The sequence below is a fragment of the Hyla sarda genome, chromosome 2 (assembly GCF_029499605.1).
Source record: "Hyla sarda isolate aHylSar1 chromosome 2, aHylSar1.hap1, whole genome shotgun sequence".
Classification (NCBI taxonomy): Eukaryota; Metazoa; Chordata; class Amphibia; order Anura; family Hylidae; genus Hyla; species Hyla sarda.
This window is the reverse complement of record NC_079190.1, coordinates 73,025,784-73,047,323: the sequence shown is the minus strand read 5'-3', so window position 1 is coordinate 73,047,323 and position 21,540 is coordinate 73,025,784. Positions and strand designations below refer to the sequence as shown.

Sequence of the window (21,540 nt, the reverse complement as noted above, 5' to 3'; positions counted from 1 at the left end):
TTAAAAGTTGTAATGTACTCAGTACCCTATCCTGATCATGTAAATAGCACATATATTTCTCTCACAAATACCTTCTATCTGTTCTGTTGCTCACTTGGTCATCATTCTGTGCTTTGGAGGGGGCGTGTCCTCACACTACATGACTCCTCTTCCTCCCTGAGTCTGCTTTGCTGTGCTGGGTCTCTTCATCCAATCAGTGCAGGCTGCTCTGTAACCCTCTCCTTTCTGTTTTCATGCTGCAGTCTGATAGACAGGAGTGTACAAAAATGAGTGCTAGTCCCACGCTTACTTCATGGACTTTTCCCCTTTCTGTGCTTTAGCTTGGACAAAGATGATGCTGTAGTCAGACAGGATTATGTTCTGGATGGTATGGGGACCCCCAGTGGTGTTTTTTTAAAGCCATGAATTCTATAAAAAGGAAATTAAGAAGTATATTAAAAAGATTAATGTTTCACCAAGATGTACAACATCTAAAACCATGGGTTTATTTTTAACCCCTGTTAAGCGCCTGACAGGTTTGCTTTAAAGGCATAAGATTGGAACATTGGGCATTCTGTACTTTCTTGCCCTTTATGACTAGAATAATATGTGCATATATAAGAAATTTCAGTCCGTTCAGGTAAAATCCATCATCTTTAAAAATCACTTAGTAACATGTGTTCGTCTTGTGTGCCCTCTCACTAAGAATAGTACAGTTCGCTTTCCTCTGCGTTTTCATCTCCATTCCTAATCCTTAACCATCCCACAAGCAATGACTAATGCCACCTACTCGCAACACTTCAGGGCTCAAAGTCACTGTGACTATGAATACTCAAATATTACTCTGTTTACTAACACATGGCAATGTTGTCCTAATATAACCCATTGTACTGTGCTGATCTGAATGCTGTCATGACTAGATAAGGAGCAACAATGATGATTGTACATGTAAAATGAATAAAAAGGACTTAACACTCAGCATTCATATTAAAATAATTTAATTTCGATCACAAGCTGTATGTGTGTAAGAACACACAAGAGACACTTATTGGCAAAACCTCCTGTCAGCCTGCGTCTTCTGTCTTATATTAGTATTGACGGAAAATGTGCAGTAGAGTTGATATTCCATGAGGTGTCGGTTAGGCTCCTTTCACACCACATTTTGGTTGTGGCCGGTGAGGGTATACATCAGGGGATATCTGGCATGCATGGTCTCCCATATTAAAAAGTGTACTGTGTGGGATAATGTAGAAGTCTGCTCTATTCCATCCAACAGTTTTGCTGTATGCACCAAAGTTTCCTGAACAAATGCTCAAAACAATGAAACCTGTAGTTTAATGTTTCCAAATGTAAAATAAAGCTCTTGGGGAGAAGAATTGCTTTGTCCAAGTAATGTATCGGCAGTTCTGGGTTAGTAAAGACTTTATAAGAAAAGGATTTAGGAGGAATGATTCCTGACCGCCTTAGATTAAGTCACCAGTGTGACCAAGCTAGGAAAAGTAAGTAGAATGCATGACTGCATAACTAGAGGCATAACCAGAAGGAAAAGGTAATTTATGATCCCACTCAATAGTTTCTTTAAAAAAAATTGGAACTAAACACAAGAACAAGTCAAGAGCAAGTGGGCGCAATCTGAGGTTAGGAAAATCAGAAGCCACGGCAGAAAATTATACTTTATTGATAGGGAAAGTAGATCCACCGTAAAGGGATGTCAACCTGCCTGGGATATACATATATCTATCCTAAGATAAAAATAGGAAATTAATAAGGGAAGACTAAAAGGGACCAGGTAGTCTGCCAACAATCTTGTATATTTCTAAGGGTGGGTTCACATCATGGTCTGTCCCCACGGTTTTCTATCAGGTTTTTTAGTCAAAACCGTATACCTCACAACCGATCCAAACTGTATGCAACCGCTTGCCTAAAAAGAACCCGTATATGGTTTTTAACTGTATACGGTTTAAAAAATATTTGTCCAGTTGCATACGGTTTTTAACAATTACATCAAATCCGGTTATTTAATAAAGTTTCAATTGTTCGGTGGGTGTGACTTTTGAATCGCAAAGTTGAAAACCGTATAGGGAAAAACCGGATTGAACCGTAAACACATATGGTTCACTACGGTTCTCCATGACTTCCATGTTACAACAACCGTATCCTGTTACAACACGGTTTTTAACCCGAACCAAAAATCGTGGTAGGACACAGTTTTGAGTACGGGGAACAAAACAAACATACCGTATTACAAACAAACCACAAGCAACCGGATGCATCAGGTTGCATACAGTTTCCAATGCATTGCCTATGGATACGGTTTCCAATACGGTTGCATGCGGTTTCAAATATGAAACTGTACACGGAAACCGTGGGGAACCCACTCTAAGAGAGCTTTGACAGGTTATGTACGTTGTACTTTTATTCTTATATATATATATATAGTGGCACCTGTACTCTGTATGCATTCATCCGTTTGCTCCCTTTTTCTCTGCAGAGTGCAGGCAGAATTAAACTGTGTTAAAGGAAACCCTTCTGAAGCTGTAAGCTTTACCACAATGAGCTGTGAACCAGAAACTCCCAACCCTCCACGAATTACAAACCGCACCAAAAATTCACTTTCCCTCCAATGGAAGGTGAGTTATTTGAGCGTAAAGTATGTGTACATCTCTAATGTTCAATTATAACATATAAAGGGAGATTTATCAAAACCTGTCCAGACGAAAAGTTGCTGAGTTGCCCATAGCAACCAATCAGATTCCTTCTTTCATTTTTGAAAAATGAAAGAAGCAATCTGATTGGTTGCCATGGGCAACTCATTAACTTTTCCTCTGGACAGGTTTTGATAAATCTCCCCCAATATAGTCTCTTTCCACAGTTTCACAGTTTTCATGTGTATTATAGAATATCAGAGCCAAAAATAATAGGGCTCTGGGGATTTTTTTTACTCACTGGCTGCCATGGCACCCCTTTGTGAAGGTCCCAAATGGGTGACAAAAGGACCCCCTCCTTCTGTCAAACTCCTTAGATGGGGCCATCACTATTGGCTGCAGCATTTACCATTAATTGGTTGAGATCCGAGTTCTCCCTGATTCTGTCGGCTGCACAGACCCGCTGCCTATTGAAATCCTGAGCCTGCGTCTTGTAAAACCTCCCGACTTTCATTGTGCTACAGAGAAGGGTGCAGTTAATGGAGCATGTGTCTGATGTATACTGCTGCTTCCTACATAATTGCTAATGAAGCATGATGTAAATAAACGAGACCATTGCTGTCAGACATGTGAAAAAAAGATATGACAGATTTGCAGTAACAATTATGGAAATCCCCCAGATATGCCATCTGTTGTGTTTTTATAACTGGAGGAAATGGATTTTGTATGAAGAAGGGAAATCACACCACTCACTATCTTTTCGATTCAACACTTTTATATAATAATAATTGCTCATTTTTCTAGCAGCTTTTCTCATCACATTGGCAGGACATTTGTAGCGAGATGGAGATAATGTATTCTTTTCTTTTCACACCTACTCCTTAATGAAAGGGCGATGCCAGGCAACATGTTCAAACAACCTAGATTGTTTTGACTTTGTTTTTATGTAGTGAGGTGGAAGGGCTGTTTTCGGGTCCGTAAATCATAACATAATGCTTATCAGGGTTAATAGTAGAATGCCATGCTGTTATGTTATACTTCCAAGATGTCTGTTACTGCATTATGTATCTGAGCACTGGACTGGTTTTATTACAATATGGAGACGAGAGTAACACCAAAACCCCTTGTGTTCCCCGCTAGATGAAGTACCTGATTATATGAAAATTATATGGACTTTCTCATATCCTCAAGCCCTTTTTCTTTTGTAGAGGTTATTGGTTGATGCAGAGGTTAAAGGGGTACTCCAGTAGAAAATAATTTTGTTCATATCAACTTGCTACAGAAAGTTATACAGGTCTGTAAATTACTTCTTTAAAAAAAAATATTAATCCTTCCTGTACTTATCAGCTGCTGTATGCTCCAGAGGAAGTTTAGTTGTTCTTTTCTGTCAGACTACAGTGCTCTCTGCTGACACTTCTGTCTTTGTCAGGAACTGTCCGGAGTAGGAGCAAACCCCAATAACAAACCTCTCCTCCTCTGGACAGTTCCTGACATGGACAGAGGTGTCAGCAGAGAGCACGGTGGTCAGACAAAAAAGAACAACTCAACTTCCTTTGTAGTATACAGCAACTGATAAGTACTGGAAGGGTTAAGATTTTTATTTATTTTTATAGAAGTAATTTACAGACCAGTTGATTTGAAAAAATGTTTTTCTTCCAGAGTACCCCTTTAAAGGGGAGGCAGATCATTTAATCACTTCCAAAAAGGAAGTGGTGCCACTTGTGTGCAGCCTGTGAACAGTATGGGGCAGATTGATCAAAACCTGTTCACAGGAAAAGTTGCTGAGTTGCCCATAGTAACCAATCAGATCACTTTCATTTTTGAAAAGGCTATCTGATTGGTTGCTATGGGCAACTCAGCAACTTTTCCTCTGAACAGGTTTTGATCAATCTGCCCCTTAGGGTTTCGGGCTGATTGATAAATCAGGGCCTATATATGTGTTAAACATCCCAGCAAAGCACAGTAACAAGCGGGCTATATATAGTGATTGATCCAGGACAATGGGGCAGCACCCAGGATTCGTGAATGCTCCGCTCCTTGCGGGACAATTGGGATGTATGTTTTTAGATGCCTTACGTACACAGCCTTCTTTAGATCATGCCACTGTATATTAAAAGTCAGGATTCCAAAACTAAATTAATCTTTAACAATTCTCTAGTTGATTTACTTGTGTTCATTGGGTAATTTTTTTGTTGTATTCCATTTCTAAGTAAAATGTTTTCAAACACCTTTGAATTACACAAGCCTTGTTTAGCCTTGGCGTCTTTCTTACACGCCAGATCGAAATGTGTAGTGATGGTGATGTGAGATATCATTCAGTTTCTTGACCATATGATTTGTACATAACTGATACCTTTTAATTGCACATCCCCTATTTTTTGACAGGCCTTTATAACCAAATTATGCAGTCAGGGGGGTTAAGTTTTACATTGAGAGGCATGTCTGCCTAATACACACCCCCTTATTGTATAATCCCGCCCATCACCTGATATTCACTCCGATTATTAAAATTAAGTTCACGCCCATCTGATGATTCCCGAATTGTAAGACAAAAGTACAAACCCTCATATTTCAGTAATGGGAGGGCATAGCAAGAAACTGTAACTAAGGAGAATAATCTGGGCATCCTAAGCCATTTAATGGTAGGAAGATCTCATTTTTCTTGGGTTGGCTACAGGTTCTTTTTAAACAGGGCTTTTCCACTGTAGACATTTATAGACAATAATGCCATATCCACAGGGTATGCCAGAAACAAACTTGTATCTGTCAGACACATGGAAATTCCATTTATGTATGTTTTACCTTATTGCTGTTTCCAAATGAATGTTATGACCGTATGTCAAGTGTAATATTTTATTTTTTATTTTTTTTTCAGGCTTCATGTGATAATGGCTCAAAGATACACAGTTACCTTTTGGAGTGGAATGAAGTAAGTTAAACACGGTGGGCAGAATATAAAAGTGTGTGATTCTTACATTAGACTAGATAACCTACAAATGCACCAGATTTTTAATAGCTGTTTAAACATCTGGTCCGTCTTTAGACTGTGTAGTTTCAGTTTGTACCATCTTTAATTTAGGCTATTTTTTTTTGCTGCATTTAAAGGGGTACTCCACCCCTACACATCTTATCCCCTATCCAAAGGATAGGGGATAAGATGTCAGATCGCGGGGGGTTCCGCTGCTGGGGACCCCTGGGATCTTGGCTGCAGCACCCACCTGTACGGCTTCTGGCAACGCTGGAGGCTTTGGATCCCAACCAAAATGAAGAGCGTGACGTCACAACTCCGCCCCGTGGGATGTCACGCCCAGCCCCCTCAATGCAAGTCTATGGGGGGGTCCGTCACGCCCCCTCCCATAGACTTACATTGAGGCAAGGAGCAAGAAGCGGTAAGTATGATTTTCATTTGTGTCACCCACACTACAAGCCTCCAGGGTAGTATGGGTGATACTGATGGCAGATTCACTTGAATATTCAATGCATGATAGGCTGTAGGGTATTCTCTTTCAATATTGAGTTTTCAAAATAAAATAAACTTTTGCTAATAATTTTACTTTTTGTTTGTTTTATTTTTGTTTAACAGATTTACAGGAAAAATATACATACACACTAACATGTAAAATCATTTTTACTGTATTAATACTAATTTTAAATGATTAATGTTTTCTTCAGGGGAAAGGGTGCCAAGAATTCTGTCAATGTTACTATGGACTTCAGAAGCAGTTTAGAGTAACAAAACTGTCTCCAGCAATGGGATACACTTTCAGACTTGCTGCAAAAAATGACATGGGCATGAGGTAAGGACCTGCTGCAAACAGTATAATATAGCTGCTCCTCCAGGTTCCCATTGTGCTCATGGTAGTACATTTCCCTTTTCTGTTTCCGTGGCAGTGGTTTTAGTGAAGAAGTCCTGTTCTACACCTCGGGTAGTGCTCCGACAGTGCCTGCAAGTCCAATACTCATTAAAGGCGGAATTACTTGGTTGTCACTGCAGTGGACTAAACCTTCAGGGACACCGTCCGACGAAGGGATTTCTTATATTTTGGAAATGGAAGACGAAAACTCGGTATGTGTCTAGAAGCAAACTAATTTTCACTGATTAATGAAAATTTATATTCTTATGTCATTATTATGAAGGAGCCTTTAAGATACATTTATATGCCTTTTTGCAAGCCAAATTTCATGGTACCTTCCAGCAGGTCATCCATTAATGTGCACTTGGGAATAAATTATCTTGTCATAATCCTAAGTGTGTGGGTTTCTATAAAAAAGCTCAGTGATGCATAATTTGCAAATTTATAAATGTTATAAAATTGCAAGGACAATAGAGAAAAATGGTGTGTGACTTAATGGAAAGAAGCATGGCACATTGAACCAAAATTCTGGAGCAGCAAAATTGTTCTAAGGTAAGCCAACCAAGGGGTAGGGCAATGTTTGACAAAAAGTTCCTAATCAAACACAAGATATTACATACACTATAACTCACTATGATAATTGTGTATTAACTGCCTGGGTGGTCTTGTTTCAAGCTGTCTACATTTAGGATGGTATCAATAAAACTGCACTAATGTGTTAATTGGTTCACATAAATTTTTTTTTAAAGAATACCTGTCAGCATATTGTATCCTATATATCTGTTGGCAACATTGTTATACAGGGTAAAATCGGTGTTTTTACCATGTCCTGATGACTTAGATTGCATCCTCCATAATGCCAAAATATGTCCTCCATCATACAAATTTGCTCCCTCTAAAGGAGAACTGTGGGGAAACTTTTTAAATTTCCCCTGTGCCCGAGCTGCAAAATCCAGCTGTGCCCGAGCTGGATAGGGGATAAGATGTCTAGGGGCGGAGTACCCCTTTAAGGTGTTTTTTTTAGGAATACATACAACTTAGTTAATTGCAGCACTGTTTATTACATATTAGAAGACCGCATACTTACCTACCCCACTCTTCCACTGCTCCCCTTGTCCGATCTTCAGTCCCCACTGCACTCTTATTTTTGACAGTGAGAGCAGCAGGGCAGGTAGGCAGACATCTTTAACTTTTTTGCCCTTACAATAAATGGGTTCGTATAGGATGCGTATATGTCAATAAACGATGAAGAAGCCTAAATATTTTCCATAAGCCACTGCCCATTTGATGTTGGTGGCTTATGCTAGGGATATTTAACCCCTTAAGGACCAGGCGATTTTACACCTTAGGACCAGAGCGTTTTTTGCACATCTGACCACCGTCACTTTAAGCATTAATAACTCTAAGATGCTTTTACCGAATATTCTGATTCTGAGATTGTTTTTTCGTGACATATTCTACTTTATTTTGGTGGTAAATTTTCGGCGTTATTTGCATCCTTTTTTTGTGAAAAATTCCAAAATTTCATGAAAATTTAGCATTTTTCGAACTCTGTTTGTAAGGAAAATGGATATTCCAAATAAATGTTATTTTTATTCACAAATACAATATGTCTACTTTATGTTGGCATCATAAAATGGACATATTTTAACTTTTTGAAAAAATGAGAGGGCTTCAAAGTAGAGCAGCAATTTTCAAAAATGTCATGAAAATTGCTAAATCTGAAGGGACAGATGTTACAGAACTACAACTCCCAGCATGCCTGGGCAGTCTAGGCATGCTGAGAGTTGTAGTTTGTCAACATCTGGAGAGCTACAGTTTGGGCACTACTGTAACAGTGGTCCCCAAACTGTGACCCTCCAGATGTTGCAAAACTAGAACTCGGCCTTCCTAGTGGTTGCCACAGTAAAAATCACTTTACTTTCAGTTTCATTTCTCCCCCCCACCGTCGATTCCCTACCTGAGCCGGGATCTCCGGTGAATATCTGCGATGATTGCCGGGCCCCACGAGTCTTCTCCTCCAGGTACCGGCCTCCATGTTCTCCCCCCGTTCTGCCTGACATCCAGGGGTGGGAAGAACGGGGGGTTTCCATGGCAACCCACCGTCCTGCTCTGCCATTGGTCAGAATCAGTTCTGACCAATGGCAGGGGATGGGAGGAGATCGCAGCATTGCGACCTCACTCCTACCCTGCAGGATGCTGGGGCGTGTCACTGACAGGTCCGAGCATCCCTATTTTCCAGGTGATCGGGTCACCAGAGACCCGATCAGCCCCGAATAGGAGAAAATCGCATGTCTGAATTGACATGCGATTTTCTGCGATCGCCGACATGCGGGGGTCCCGGGACCCCCCTAAGCATTTGCACGGCATGCCTGCTGAACGATTTCAGCAGGCATGCCGTTCCGATCTCTGCCTGGCGAGCGACAGGGACCGGAAAACGCCATGACATTATGGGACGTCATTGGTCCTTAAAGCCCAGGGTGCCATGACGTTCCACAACGTCATTGGTCCTTAAGAGGTTAAAAGAATTTTTTTTTTTTTTTTTATAATAGAATTGTAAATTGGTAATGATAGCAATAATATAGTGACTTGTTAATGTGCTGGCATGGTCATGCTGTTTACACCATTTCTGCTACTGTTGTATAATAACATTATGTGCAAAGAACATTACTTTGCCTAGCAACATGAACAATACTAATTTATTTTTTAATATATTAAATTGGCTTATTTAAATGTATCAAAATGCAAATGCAAAAACGCGGTCTTACAAAAATGTGTTTTTAGCGACTTAGAGAGAGCTTATACAACATTCTCTGCAATAAATTAATAACCCACATAACCCACCACTACATACACATATATAACCATATGTATGTATGTGTGTGTATGTATATATGTATGTGTGTGTATGTATATATGTATGTGTGTGTGTGTATGTATATATGTATGTGTGTTTATGTATATATGTATGTGTGTTTATGTATATATGTAAGTATGTGTGTGTATGTATGTATGTGTGTGTATGTATATATGTATGTATGTGTGTGTATGTGTGTGTATGTATATATGTATGTGTGTGTATGTATATATGTATGTGTGTGTATGTATATATGTATGTGTGTGTGTATGTATATATGTATGTGTGTGTGTATGTATATATGTATGTGTGTATGTATATATGTATGTGTGTGTGTGTATGTATATATGTATTTGTGTGTGTGTGTGTGTATGTATATATGTAAGTATGTGTTCACACACGCACAGTCTACAATCTGCCCAAACTCAGCCAAATCTTTCTACGGACTTTCATCAAGTGCCACCCATGGTGTAAAAAATATATATATATATTTTTATGCTGCATTTCTATAAAGCTTTTTTATTAACATTCGTTTTGTCAATGTCCTTTAATTTTCACAGGGCTATGGATTCAAGCCAAAATACAATGGAGATGACCTTACGTTCACAGTGATGAACTTGAGGCGAAGCACAAAATATAAGTTTAGGGTAGGTCTATACATCCAATATGAAGCACAAATACTGTCTTAGTATGCTGTAAAAATGTTTTTATTTTTTTTAACTGTGTTGTTTTATAGAACATTATTCAAAGTGTATCAAGTTTATTTATTTTCTGTATCCATGGTGTTGAAATAAATCTTTCCATTCACCATGTTATAGGGCAGAAAGAGTGGTGCAGATTAATATATGGTTTTGATGCAGAAGTTCCAACATAACTTATAATTTTTTCATATAAACTTCTGCTCATTCTGGGCAAAGTAGACAGATATCTATAATCATTTGCATCGAGAGAGAGAGCTGTCACTGAGTAGATCTGCCCACTCAGCTACCTTGCCCAGAATAAGCAGAGGTTTACATCACTACGTAAGTTGTCTTGTAAATTTATATAAAATATATATAATCTGCTCAGCTGTTTCTGCTTTATAGCATGCTGGCCACAGATTTCCAACATGACAGGTCCGCTGTAAAGGCAGCCGGACATGGTGGTTGTTCTCATAATCAGAAGAGAAAAAATAATTTTTTTATTTTTTTATTCTATTTTAAAGTAATATGTGTCAGTGTCTGTTTTTAATTGGTAAAAAAGATATTGGATTTTTTTTAAATGATGCAAAAGATCTGCAAGCAGCACCTTGTTGCACCAGGTTCAGTGAAGAGGTTTCTACAGCTGTACGGCTCTCTCCATTGATGTCTATGTGTGTTAGTGAATAGCACTGAGCTTATTCCATTAAAGGGTACCTTTCATCAAATAAACTTTTGATATATTTTAGATTAATGAATGTTGAATAACTTTCCAATAGCATGTTAATGAAAAATATGCTTCTTTCTATTGTATTTTTCCCAATCAGTCCTGTCAGCAAGCATTTCTGACTCATTCTGGAGTCCTAAACACTCAGAGCTGCCAGCCTGCTTTGTTCACAGCCAAACAGGCTGTGAACAAAGCAGGCTGGCAGCTCTGAGTGTTCTCCTTTGTGAACAAAGCAGACTGGCAGCTCGTAGTGTTTAGGACTCCAGCATGAGTCTGAAATGCTTGCTGCCAGAACTGGTAGGGAGACCCCTAGTGGTCATTTCTTCAAAGTGGAAAATTAAATAGAAAGAAGCATATTTTTTAATAACATGCAATTGTAAAGTTATTCTGCATACATTAATCTATAATATATCAAAAGTTTTTTTGATGAGAGGTACCCTTTAATCCTATAGACTCCAGCAAAAAGAGTGGCGCACATAGTTAAAAACGGTAAAATCCTCTACTGTTAGCCAGTACCCCCCATTCTCTAAACAGGTGAGGGTCTCATGGGTAAGAGCCGCTACCTTCAGACATTTGTATCATTTAAGGTTTTGTCATGTACAAGATGCCAATCCTAAAATGTAGATATCTTTAAGCAAGGTCCGGATGAGGTCGGCACTGCTGAATTGTGCTCGTGGACCAAGTGTAAATGTAGAAAATGAAGAAAGGGTCCCGGCACTCCAAGTTTTATCGAATCTTATCGATTTATTTGCAATTTAGCATACTATACAGACAGTACACGTTACAGCTCAGCAGCCTTTTTCAGCAGTTGAAAAAGGCTGCTGAGCCGTAACGCGTACTGGCTGTATAGTATGCTAAATTGCAAATAAATCAATAAGATTCGTTAAAACTTGGAGTGCCGGGACCCTTTCTTCATTTTCTAAAATGTAGATATGACTGAAGCTCTCTTTTCCGCCATGTAACCCAAAGGGTGCAGGGAGCTGAGACTTTAGGGGTTGTTTGTCAGGGTCCTAACATTGAATCACTTTTAGTACCCAGTAATTCCCTTTATCTTAGGGTGAAACGAATAAGGAAATGTTATAAAAAAAAATATTATATATTAAGAAAAGGTAAATTGCAGTTTTGGGCTATGAACAGGCAAACAAACTCTCCAAGGTAAGAGCCAGACTGCCCGGACAAACCTTTTACTGGTGTTTACCTCTATAAATTCTCCCACTCTAATAATAATAACGACACTGACACTTGAATAACCTTTTAAGTGGGCTGGGTGGTGGTCACAGCTCTTTTATTAAAATATATATGTATAAACAAATCTAGGAGACAGGTAGATCAGCTCACCGGATAGGCGTCCTTTCCATAGCGCGGCAGGTGTATGGCTACACCAAACAACAGAGAAGAGAACAGAATGCCAGCGTGGAATATGCAGATGATCCCTTCATTGAATAAAATCAGAAACGGAAAACATAACGCGTTTCAGGCGTGTACCGCCCTTCGTCGTATGAACAAAGTAAGGTAAACTCACCTTATATGTCAGAGGAAGAGGTTCACAGCAGGGGGAGGTGGGGGCATTCTTTTTGTGCATTTACATTTCTTCTTCATCATGAGTGGTACATGTAATTTCAGTATCTCTGCTATTTTAGCAACTGTAAAAAGTCCAGTTTTCCTTATTGTTGTACACGGTTCTTGCTGTGTTGTGTTATATTAAATACAGCCTGCACTTACTAGTGTGACATGTAAAGTTTGCACCTCTGCATAGCAGTCTGATTTATGTCTTGCAGAATATTAATATTTCTACTTTTGTATTGAAATCAGGTGCCACTACTTTGTTGATACATTTCATCTTGTATTTTATTCTTTGTATTACATGTATATTCACATTGTGATGTTTTAAACATGTGTTACACAAATGTCTTGAGTGTAAGGGGTTAAGTGTTTCATTGCAGATGGGTTCCTCCCCCTGATTTGAACCACTTCCTCTGATATATAAGGTGAGTTTACCTTACTTTGTTCATACAACTAAGGGCGGTACACGCCTCAAACGCGTTGTTTTCCCGTTCCTGTGTTTCTGATATTATTCAATAAAGGGATCATCTGCATATTCCATGCTAGCAATCTGTTCTCTTCTATAAACAAATCTGTAAGCAAAACACTGCATAGCAGTAACCATGAACTAAACAGCTTACCAAAACACTGCTTCAGCCGAAGCAGTATGCCCCGCCGTCTCCACAGCGTGCATGAATGCCTTCGGCACCTTGAAAACTCCAATAATATTATTACCTTCACGCCAGCTGTGACTTACGAAATCTCAAGTAACAAGAAAAATAAAGAACAGCACCACAGCCAGTGAGGAATCCAACCTCCCCGTGGCCAAGTTTAACAAAAAGCCCTTTTTTTAGAATTTTTCTTTTTCAAAAAGGGGGTAACAAAAACCAATACGTCCCACAACAGGACGCTCGGTAGAAATAAAACAAAATTACAAAGACAGAAAAACCAGGGAGGGCGGGCGGGACCTCGAGATGCTGGAGAACAAGAGGGAGAATATCCAGGGGAAGCAGTAACATATACCCTATGGGCGTTCCTACAAACCCCTCCCATGGAACTGCTAGAGTGGGAGGGTTAACTGGTTGTACCCAGTAATGAACTCTTGAGTCCCCGGCAGTCAGGGTTACCTATGCCTATGCGGCTAGGTAACCTACACACTAGACAATGCATCAGGATGGAAATACAATGGACTGCTATGCTTTGTATTGCACCACATAACTTCTCTTCTATAGCACCCAATAATGGGTATGTGTGCTGGTTTGAACACCCAATATATGTCCTAAGTAGCATCTGTTCTTTCTAACCTTGAGCCCAAAGGAAACCCTAGGGGACTCGGGGCATACAGGTATGCCTTGGGCACCTGGGACTTGGCGCACAAGGACGTACCTGTACACCTTGAGTCCTGTGGCCACTGTGATGCCTACAGACTGCCCGAACAAACCTTTTACTGGTGTTTACCTCTATAAATTCGCTCACTCTAATAATAATGACACTGACACTTGAATAACCTTTTAAGTGGGCTGGGTGGTGGTCACAGCTCTTTTATTAAAATATATATGTATAAACAAATCTGTAAACAATTATAACACTGCATAACAGTAACCATGAACTAAACAGCTTACTGAAACACTGCTTCAGCCTAAGCAGTATGCCCCGCCGTCTCCACAGCGTGTATGAATGGCTTCGGCACCTTGAAAACTCCAATAATATTATTACCTTCATGCCATAGAAGGAGCCCGTGTACTCCTACATGGAGCTCCGACCCCCAATAAAAAAAAACAGGGCCTGTTCCACTCCGTCTTGAAGGCCTGAAAGGAAGATGTCCAGCCCAATGTCACTGAAGTGGACACCATCGCTAATCATGAACCTCCGGTTGTCCCCTTCGAGTTCCCTGTGTCTGACCACCACTCCACCCTTGGACCGGACAAACCTCGCCATGCGCGAGTTAACTAAAAAAAACAGAGTCGCTCCACATCCGCCTTCATGACGTTGATCAATTCGGGGATCCTGGTGAAACACAGGTCATTGCCACTTGCATGGACTACTAAGACCACACCAGATCGAAGCCTACCGGAAATTTCCACCGCTTCCAAAAGCACCTGAGGCCACCGCATGCCAGGAATTCCCCGCCATTGGGCATCGATCTGATGAAAGCCCAGCGATCTCCCCCCCCCCCCCGGACGGCAGGCAGCCCTCTGTGCCGTCCGGTCAAAATAGGAATGGCCCAAGAACACAACCGTAGCCACCGGAGGATCTAAAAAGAAAAACAAGGTTTAAGCAGCAATTCGGGATGTACGTAACCAGCATAGCAAGCTGAGCACCATCGCCCAATACGCTGAATATCAGCCACAGACAACCCTGCCCGCGACGCCTCAGTCGCCGCCCTGATCCGAAAGGAATGCGTTCCAAATTCGGAAGGGGGAGCACCTACGCACTGCAAACACCGCTTAAACAATGCCTGAAACTGGTAGCGAGATAAAGAAGAACCATCAGCATGGACAAAAAAAATTAACTCCCGAAACCCGAACCAATACGAATGCGCAGTTGTAAAACACCATTAGCACAAACAACAACTTCGAAAAACAAACCGCCAGGTCCCTGCTTCGAGGATGGAACCAGCTCCCTAACCCGCAGAGCCCCGAAAAAAGCAACACAAAAGCAGCCGAGTAAAGCGTAGTCTCAAAAACAAAAGAGCAGCAACTACCAGCAGCCTGCAAAAGCAAAACAAGAAGGGTATAGGAAACCGGGCGCCGCAAATTCTTGCGAACATGAGTCCGCTGCCAGCCCTTCAGCTGAATCAAAAATGTTTTTTAACGTCCTCCCAACCCAGCAGACGAAAATAAAAACTGACCCCCGCTAGCCGTCGCAGTGCAACCAAAGCAGATAAATTCGCCGAGAGCAATGACAGCAAATAGTCTGCCGTGACAGCCAGCCTCGTATTTGGGCACTCCGCCACATTGTGCCCAGCCACCAACAAACACCACTCGGCCCAAGCCTTACCGTGTCTGGACCAGGTGGGGGCCGCCATCAAAGACTCCAGCAGAGGCATCAATCTCCGGTCACTAGGCCCCAAACCAAAGGAGGACATGACCGACCCTCCAGCTCTGCAGTCGGGCACAATCTCCAGAAGTCCTGGAACTGGAAACGAGACAGAGAGTCAGCAATAATGTTATCAACTCCGGGGACATGCCGTGCCCGGAACCAAATATTGTACTCCAGACACCGAAGCACCAAGTGCCGTAGAAGCGACAACACAGGAAGGGGGGAAGAAGACAGACCGTTAATACAATAAACCACACTAGAGTTGTCCGTCCAGAAACAAACCCTCTGATTGCAGAAACGACTGCCCCACAATTCCACAGCTATGATGATAGGAAACAATTCCAACAGCGTTAAGTTGTGACACCAACCCTTCTCCTCCCAGTCCGGTGGCCACACCTCCGCGCACCACTCACTGGCAAAGAAAGCACCAAACCCAGCGGCCCCCGCCGCATCTGTGAAAAGCTGCAGTTCGCCACTACACATCTCCTCCGCTTGCCAACAAGTATGGCTATTGTAACACCGGAGAAACTCCCTCCATACCAAAAGATCATATCTCAAGCACCGCAAAATACGGATACGGTGACCAGGGAGATCAACCCCCCTTGTAGCCAAAGACAACCGCCTCGAAAAAAAACCCTGCCCATAGGCATGACACAACAGGCAAAAACTAAGTGACCCAAAAGAACCTGCATCTGCCGAAGCGTCACCTTCCGGGCCTCACAAAAACATTCAACCCACTGCAACAACTTGTCTCCATCTTGGCAGAAGGCAATCGAAACTCCATGGCCACCGAATCTATCTCGATGCCCAAAAAAGACATAACCGTAGCCGGCCTCTCAGTTTTTTCTGCCCAAAGCGGCACGCCAAATCGCTGCATCAAAAAACGAAAAGTGTCCAACAAGAAACTACACCTGGAAGAACCAGCAGGGGCAACAAACAAAAAAATCATCCAAATAGTGGATCACAGAGGAGCAGCCCATCTCAAAACGCACCACCCACTCCAAGAATGTACTAAACATCTCAAAGTAATGGCACGAAATCGAGCAGCCCATGGCCAGGCACACATCATAATAGAATTAACCATCTACACGACACCCCAACAAATGGAAACACTCCTGGTGCACCGGAGTAAACAAAAAGCCGATTCAATATCAGACTTCGCCATTAGGGCCGAAGGCCCCGCGCAGCGCACCAGGGCCACTGCCCGATCAAAAGAAACATAGGAAACCGAGGAGTCCTCATTCGGAATCCCATCATTGACAGACGTGCCCTTAGGGTAAGACAGGTGATGTATAAGCCGAAATTTTCCCCCAACGGAGAGACCCTAAACATAGCAGAAGGGGGGAACTAAAAGGGCCCATGAAGCGCCCCAGCACCACCTTTTTTCCAATCTTATCCTTCAACACGTCAGGATGCTCCCTAGCAGATTTTAAGTTATCAGGGTAGTCCCCAACAGCAGAACCCAAAACAAAAGGTAGAAAAAAAAAACGTCCGTAAAACTGTCCCTCAAAACTCGAGCACACTGCCTATTGGGGTAATGCTCTAATCACGGGGACATCGCGGACATGCTCTCCGGCGTCCTTCCCCTCGCCCGCAACTGCGGGAAGCCCTGGGTGCTTCGAGGCTCGTGGACAACGCACTGCAGCGTGGCCACCTCCGCAAGCGGAGCATTCGTGCTTGTATTTGCACAGATTAAGGAATTTACAGTGTCCTTCATTAAACAGCCAGCAGGCGCCGGGTTGCCGCACGGCCACTGACCCCGAGGCCCCAGCTGGACCAGTGCCCCGGACGGAAAGGAAGACCCCTTCTGGGCCATTATAAATCGCAACCATACATCGGTTGCCTTCACACCCCAACCAACCTCAGGTGTCAAAGCCAGGCGGCAACTAAATTCTTCGTCATACCCCCACCATGCCGTTCCCCGATGTGACTTGTACGCATTGTACACAGAGTCCATATAAATAAAAAGCTCCGAACAACGTTCGGAATGCTTCTCACCCATGATGCAACCCAACACAGAAAAAAGCATGCACCCAATTCCCAATCGTCTTAGCTACCTTAGGCCTTAGGCCTAGCAGGAAAAGATTTCTCAGGCTGAGACCTCCGCTCCTTATCGATGGTATGTTGGTCAACAGACACCAGGGACCACACATCCACATATTGGTTCCCCCAAATTTTCTCTTTTATCGACATGGGCACCCAGGGGACTAACACCACAAAAGAATGACTCTTTGTATACCCATGCCCGCATCGGGGAAACCTTCCTGACCGTGGCCACAGGACCAACCTGCGAGCCCTCCAACTTAGCTAGGACAGCTTTAAGTGTAGGCAATAGCTCAGAACCCGCATTACCCCACACCTCAGCAAAATTGAACTCAACAGTCTGCGCAGGAACCACAGCTGGAGTCGATGAAGGTCCGCTCTGCGGTACGGGAATTGGGTCCACACTCTCCACGGGTGCAGGTGTTGCCACAGCGCTGGTCCGGTCACCCACATTAGAAGACCTCCAAGCCGGTCTGGACCTACGCATCTGGCCTGACCGCCTGTGGGACCTCCTGTCGGGGATGATGGAGCTCCACGAACTCTCCCCAGAGAAGGATGTCGAGCGCCAGTGGGACCGGGCCCTGCTCCTGGACTCCCGGCGACAATGTCTCCGACACCCATGGTGCGACACGGCGGTTCTGTTCCTGCGGGAGCGTCCAGAACCCCTGGAGGACGATCTAGAACGACACCCATGTGACTTCCGCACAGACCCAGAATCATCACGGTCACGCGGTGGCTGGCTGACTATGGGAGCCGGCACATGTGCAGCGGCAACCAAGGAAGGGGGAGGGGGGCAGTGGAGTAGGCAAGGCACTAGGGGCAAACTGCAGGGGCAGCGCAGAGGTTAAAAACTGCAGCTGGGAGAGGGGCGTCAGCAGACCTTGCTCTCCCCCCACACTCTCCACCGCATCGTCAAATAGGGGCTCACTACCTTGGTCCACCGACCTCGAAGCAGAAGGCTGCAGGGGGGTATTAGTAGCCGCACCTGACAAGCTGCGGCCTGCGACCGGCAAGCTAACTGGACCCGGCAAAGCAGGGGGGTGCCAGGCACCTCATCAGCCGATGAGGATGCCTGTGAATTCTGGGAAGCCTGGACGCCCATTAATGCTTGGGGGAGAGACGAGGAGCTAACTACAGTGCGGCCAGAGGTAAAGGACACGCCAACACGGGCATATTGCCAGTACAGACAGCACACAGAGGAGTCTCATGCCTGAGCTCCGCAGGTTCTTGAGGATCTCCATATCGAACAACAGCCAATGACCTCACAGCAACCGCAGGATTTGCCAACATCGGCCCATCGCAGTACGGGACCAGCGGCTCTGGATATGGTGAGCAATCCAATCATTCATATAAAGACTATTGTCAGCATATTTTAACCTCTGCAGAGACTTAAAAGCATATAACATTCAAATTGCCGGATTATCAGCTTCCTCCGGATTATCGGCTTCTTGCACCAAACAGAATTGCAGACTTTTATATTAACGGCAGTACTACATCTACTATTTTATACATTTCCTTGCCATTAGGGCACAATGGCGTAAGAATTGTAATTTTAATTTTTCGCTCTAACTATGTTATAACTAATGTTCATTTTAGGTCATTTTTAATTTACATTTTTCTTTTAATAAATGTTTCTCATTTTTTCACACGAACTGTCTCAACTCATTTTTCATTGTGTGCCCAGTAGGGCAGTATCCTTGAGGTTCTGTTAATTTGTATTTATTATTTATAAAATTTTCGATCGGTGGGGATCGATCCTTTAACCGCATTAAGCCTCGGAGACTTGGTTGTGAGCTGCACACATTTTCCTTTTTTTTTTTTCCAGATTTGTAAATTACTTCTCTTAAAAAATCTTTATCCTTCCAGTACTTATTAGCAGCTGTATGCTACAGAGGAAATGATTTGCTTCTTGAATTTCTTTTTGTCTTGTCCACAGTGCTCTCTGCTGACAGCTCTGTTCATGTCAGGACAGTTCCTGATAAGGGCATCAGGTGTCAGCAGAGAGCACTGTGGAGAAGACAAAAAATAAATTAAAAAATAATTTCCTCTGTAGCATACAGCTGCTAAACAGTACTGGAAGGATAAAGGAAGAAGTGCAGTTGGCGCCAAGTACCAGCAGGATCACCACATCTCCACCAGGATTGGCACATCTGAAGCTGGGCCCGTACGTAATGCTTGCTGCATTTTTCCCACATTGGCTCATACTTTATAAGGGGGCCGGGGTTTAGTGTACAGGGCGTGATATTTATTTTATTATAGCATGGAGTTTTAAATTTCAGATTACTTCAATTCATTAATTTATTTAACTTAAATATTCTGATAATACAATTTTACAAAAACTATATATATATAAAAAAAATGTGGGTGATGTAATGCATTTTCGTTTTCGGACAAGCACAGTCTAAATTTTCGCTTTCAGCCCAAAATTTCCCTTTTGGTGCATCCCTTATTTTTATACAAGAATTACTTTTGTTGGATGAACGGGGTGACATGGAGATCACCTTCCTGAATTTCAGCAAAGCCTTTGATACAGTTCCTTTGGCTTTCCAGGCATGCTGGGAGTTGAAGTTTTGCAACAGCTGGAGGCACTCTGGTTGGGAAACACTGTCATATAGCAGTGTGAAATAGTGATAGTCACTTATTTTGGTTGTGTGTCTGTTACCTGTTAACATGTACAAGTTTTGAAGTTTTTAATAGTTGCAGTGAGATGGTAGCACTGTGAGGCAGAAGTCTGTTGTATTTGTGAGACGCAGGCCACCTCAGATCGACAGCTTTCTCACGGAGTTTAGGTTAAAAAAAAGTTGGGACGGGATGGGAAAGTGGTGTATCCTGAATGTCATGGATATATCAGACTCCTGCTTCACTGAGCTGGGAATTCTCAAAACCTACTACGTATATACAGAAAACAGACGTGCTGCTGATATCAGTGTCTGTTACTAGGGATGAGCAAATCGAATCTGCAGAATCCTAATTCGTTACGAATTTCAGGGAAAATTTGATTCATAACAGATGTGAATATCGCCGCGATTCGATCACGCAAATCGCTTCTTTAAACTCCATTTAGGGTGGTCCATGCTCCAGGGGACAGGCATCAAAAATGCTGAATCCACATGTGAGGACATGGGGCAAGGAATTCTGGGAAGGCTGGAACAAGGGTTGGCGGGATGACCCTGAATCACATGCAGCCTATCAGCAGCCAGCCACCCCTGTGATGTCACAGCCCTATATAATCGGCAGCCATCTTGCAGCGAATCACATCAGCGTTCTATTACAGAGAGATAGACAGCAGTGTGTGTTGCACAGAAAAGCATTTTTACAGCAGCGATTCACCTCCCAGTCACATCAGCGTTCTATTGCAGAGAAGGACAGAGAGCAGTGTGTTGATCAGAAAAGCTTTTTTACAGCAGTGATCACATCAAGCCCAAATCCAGCCTAGAAGCACTTGTGGTGTTCGCCTTGTGGATGTGGTGGTCAGGATGTTGCTGTGCAGGTTATAAAGGGTGCTATTAACCCTTGTCAGTCGTGACGCCAGGGTAAGGGTTAAATGCTGAGTGTATTGGCCTATCGCCACCCTTCCCAAGGACGATAGGTGCTTGCAGAATAAAGTATTGTCCACAACCAGAGCGTCGCTGAAAACTTGCATCAACTTTTACTGAAGATTTTCTGTAACATGCGAAAATACAAACAGTCTTTGTAACAGAGTCTATGAATAGCTTGGCTGAGATTGACCGTTGGTTGGGACTCTGAGTAAGTTCTTTAGCTTGCAGGAATTTAGTATGCGCAGATCCGCTGGATATGGGGTTAAGTTTAGGTCCAGGGTCCTTGCCAGTAATTACGGAGAATTTAAAAGAACTTACTGTGTAATTCAGCCGAGGCCGCAAGGCTTTGGTCTAGTAATTGTTGTTGTAAGTTGCGGAGGTCCTACCTCATTCAGTGACTGCAACCCAAGAGAGAGAATAATGGCCGCTGCTCCCTAATATTGGCAGGAGCTGGCCATTCTAGGATTGGTCCACGCCATCTGTCAATCAGCCTCACAAAGCATTGTGGGTATCACATGGCCTATGAACCTCCAAAGGTCCTTTGCATTAACCATAGAGACTAAACCTCGTCACGTGACCCGCAGGTCCTTCGACGCTAGCGCAAGGTAAGTGCACTTTCTATATACATTTATTTA

At 42.8% G+C, this 21,540-nt stretch overlaps 1 protein-coding gene across 7 annotated transcripts in view; it reads left to right on the top strand.

The window, feature by feature from the left end:
- FNDC3A (fibronectin type III domain containing 3A) overlaps nt 1-21,540 on the top strand; it is a 316,088-nt gene that overhangs the window by 252,400 nt on the left and 42,148 nt on the right. For all 7 annotated transcript variants that reach the window (XM_056562070.1, XM_056562071.1, XM_056562069.1 and 4 more), the window contains 5 exons: nt 2,471-2,609; nt 5,500-5,553; nt 6,297-6,421; nt 6,516-6,690; nt 9,896-9,982. In XM_056562070.1, coding sequence (XP_056418045.1) covers nt 2,471-2,609; nt 5,500-5,553; nt 6,297-6,421; nt 6,516-6,690; nt 9,896-9,982 — 580 coding nt within the window. The remainder of the gene's footprint in view (nt 1-2,470; nt 2,610-5,499; nt 5,554-6,296; nt 6,422-6,515; nt 6,691-9,895; nt 9,983-21,540) is intronic.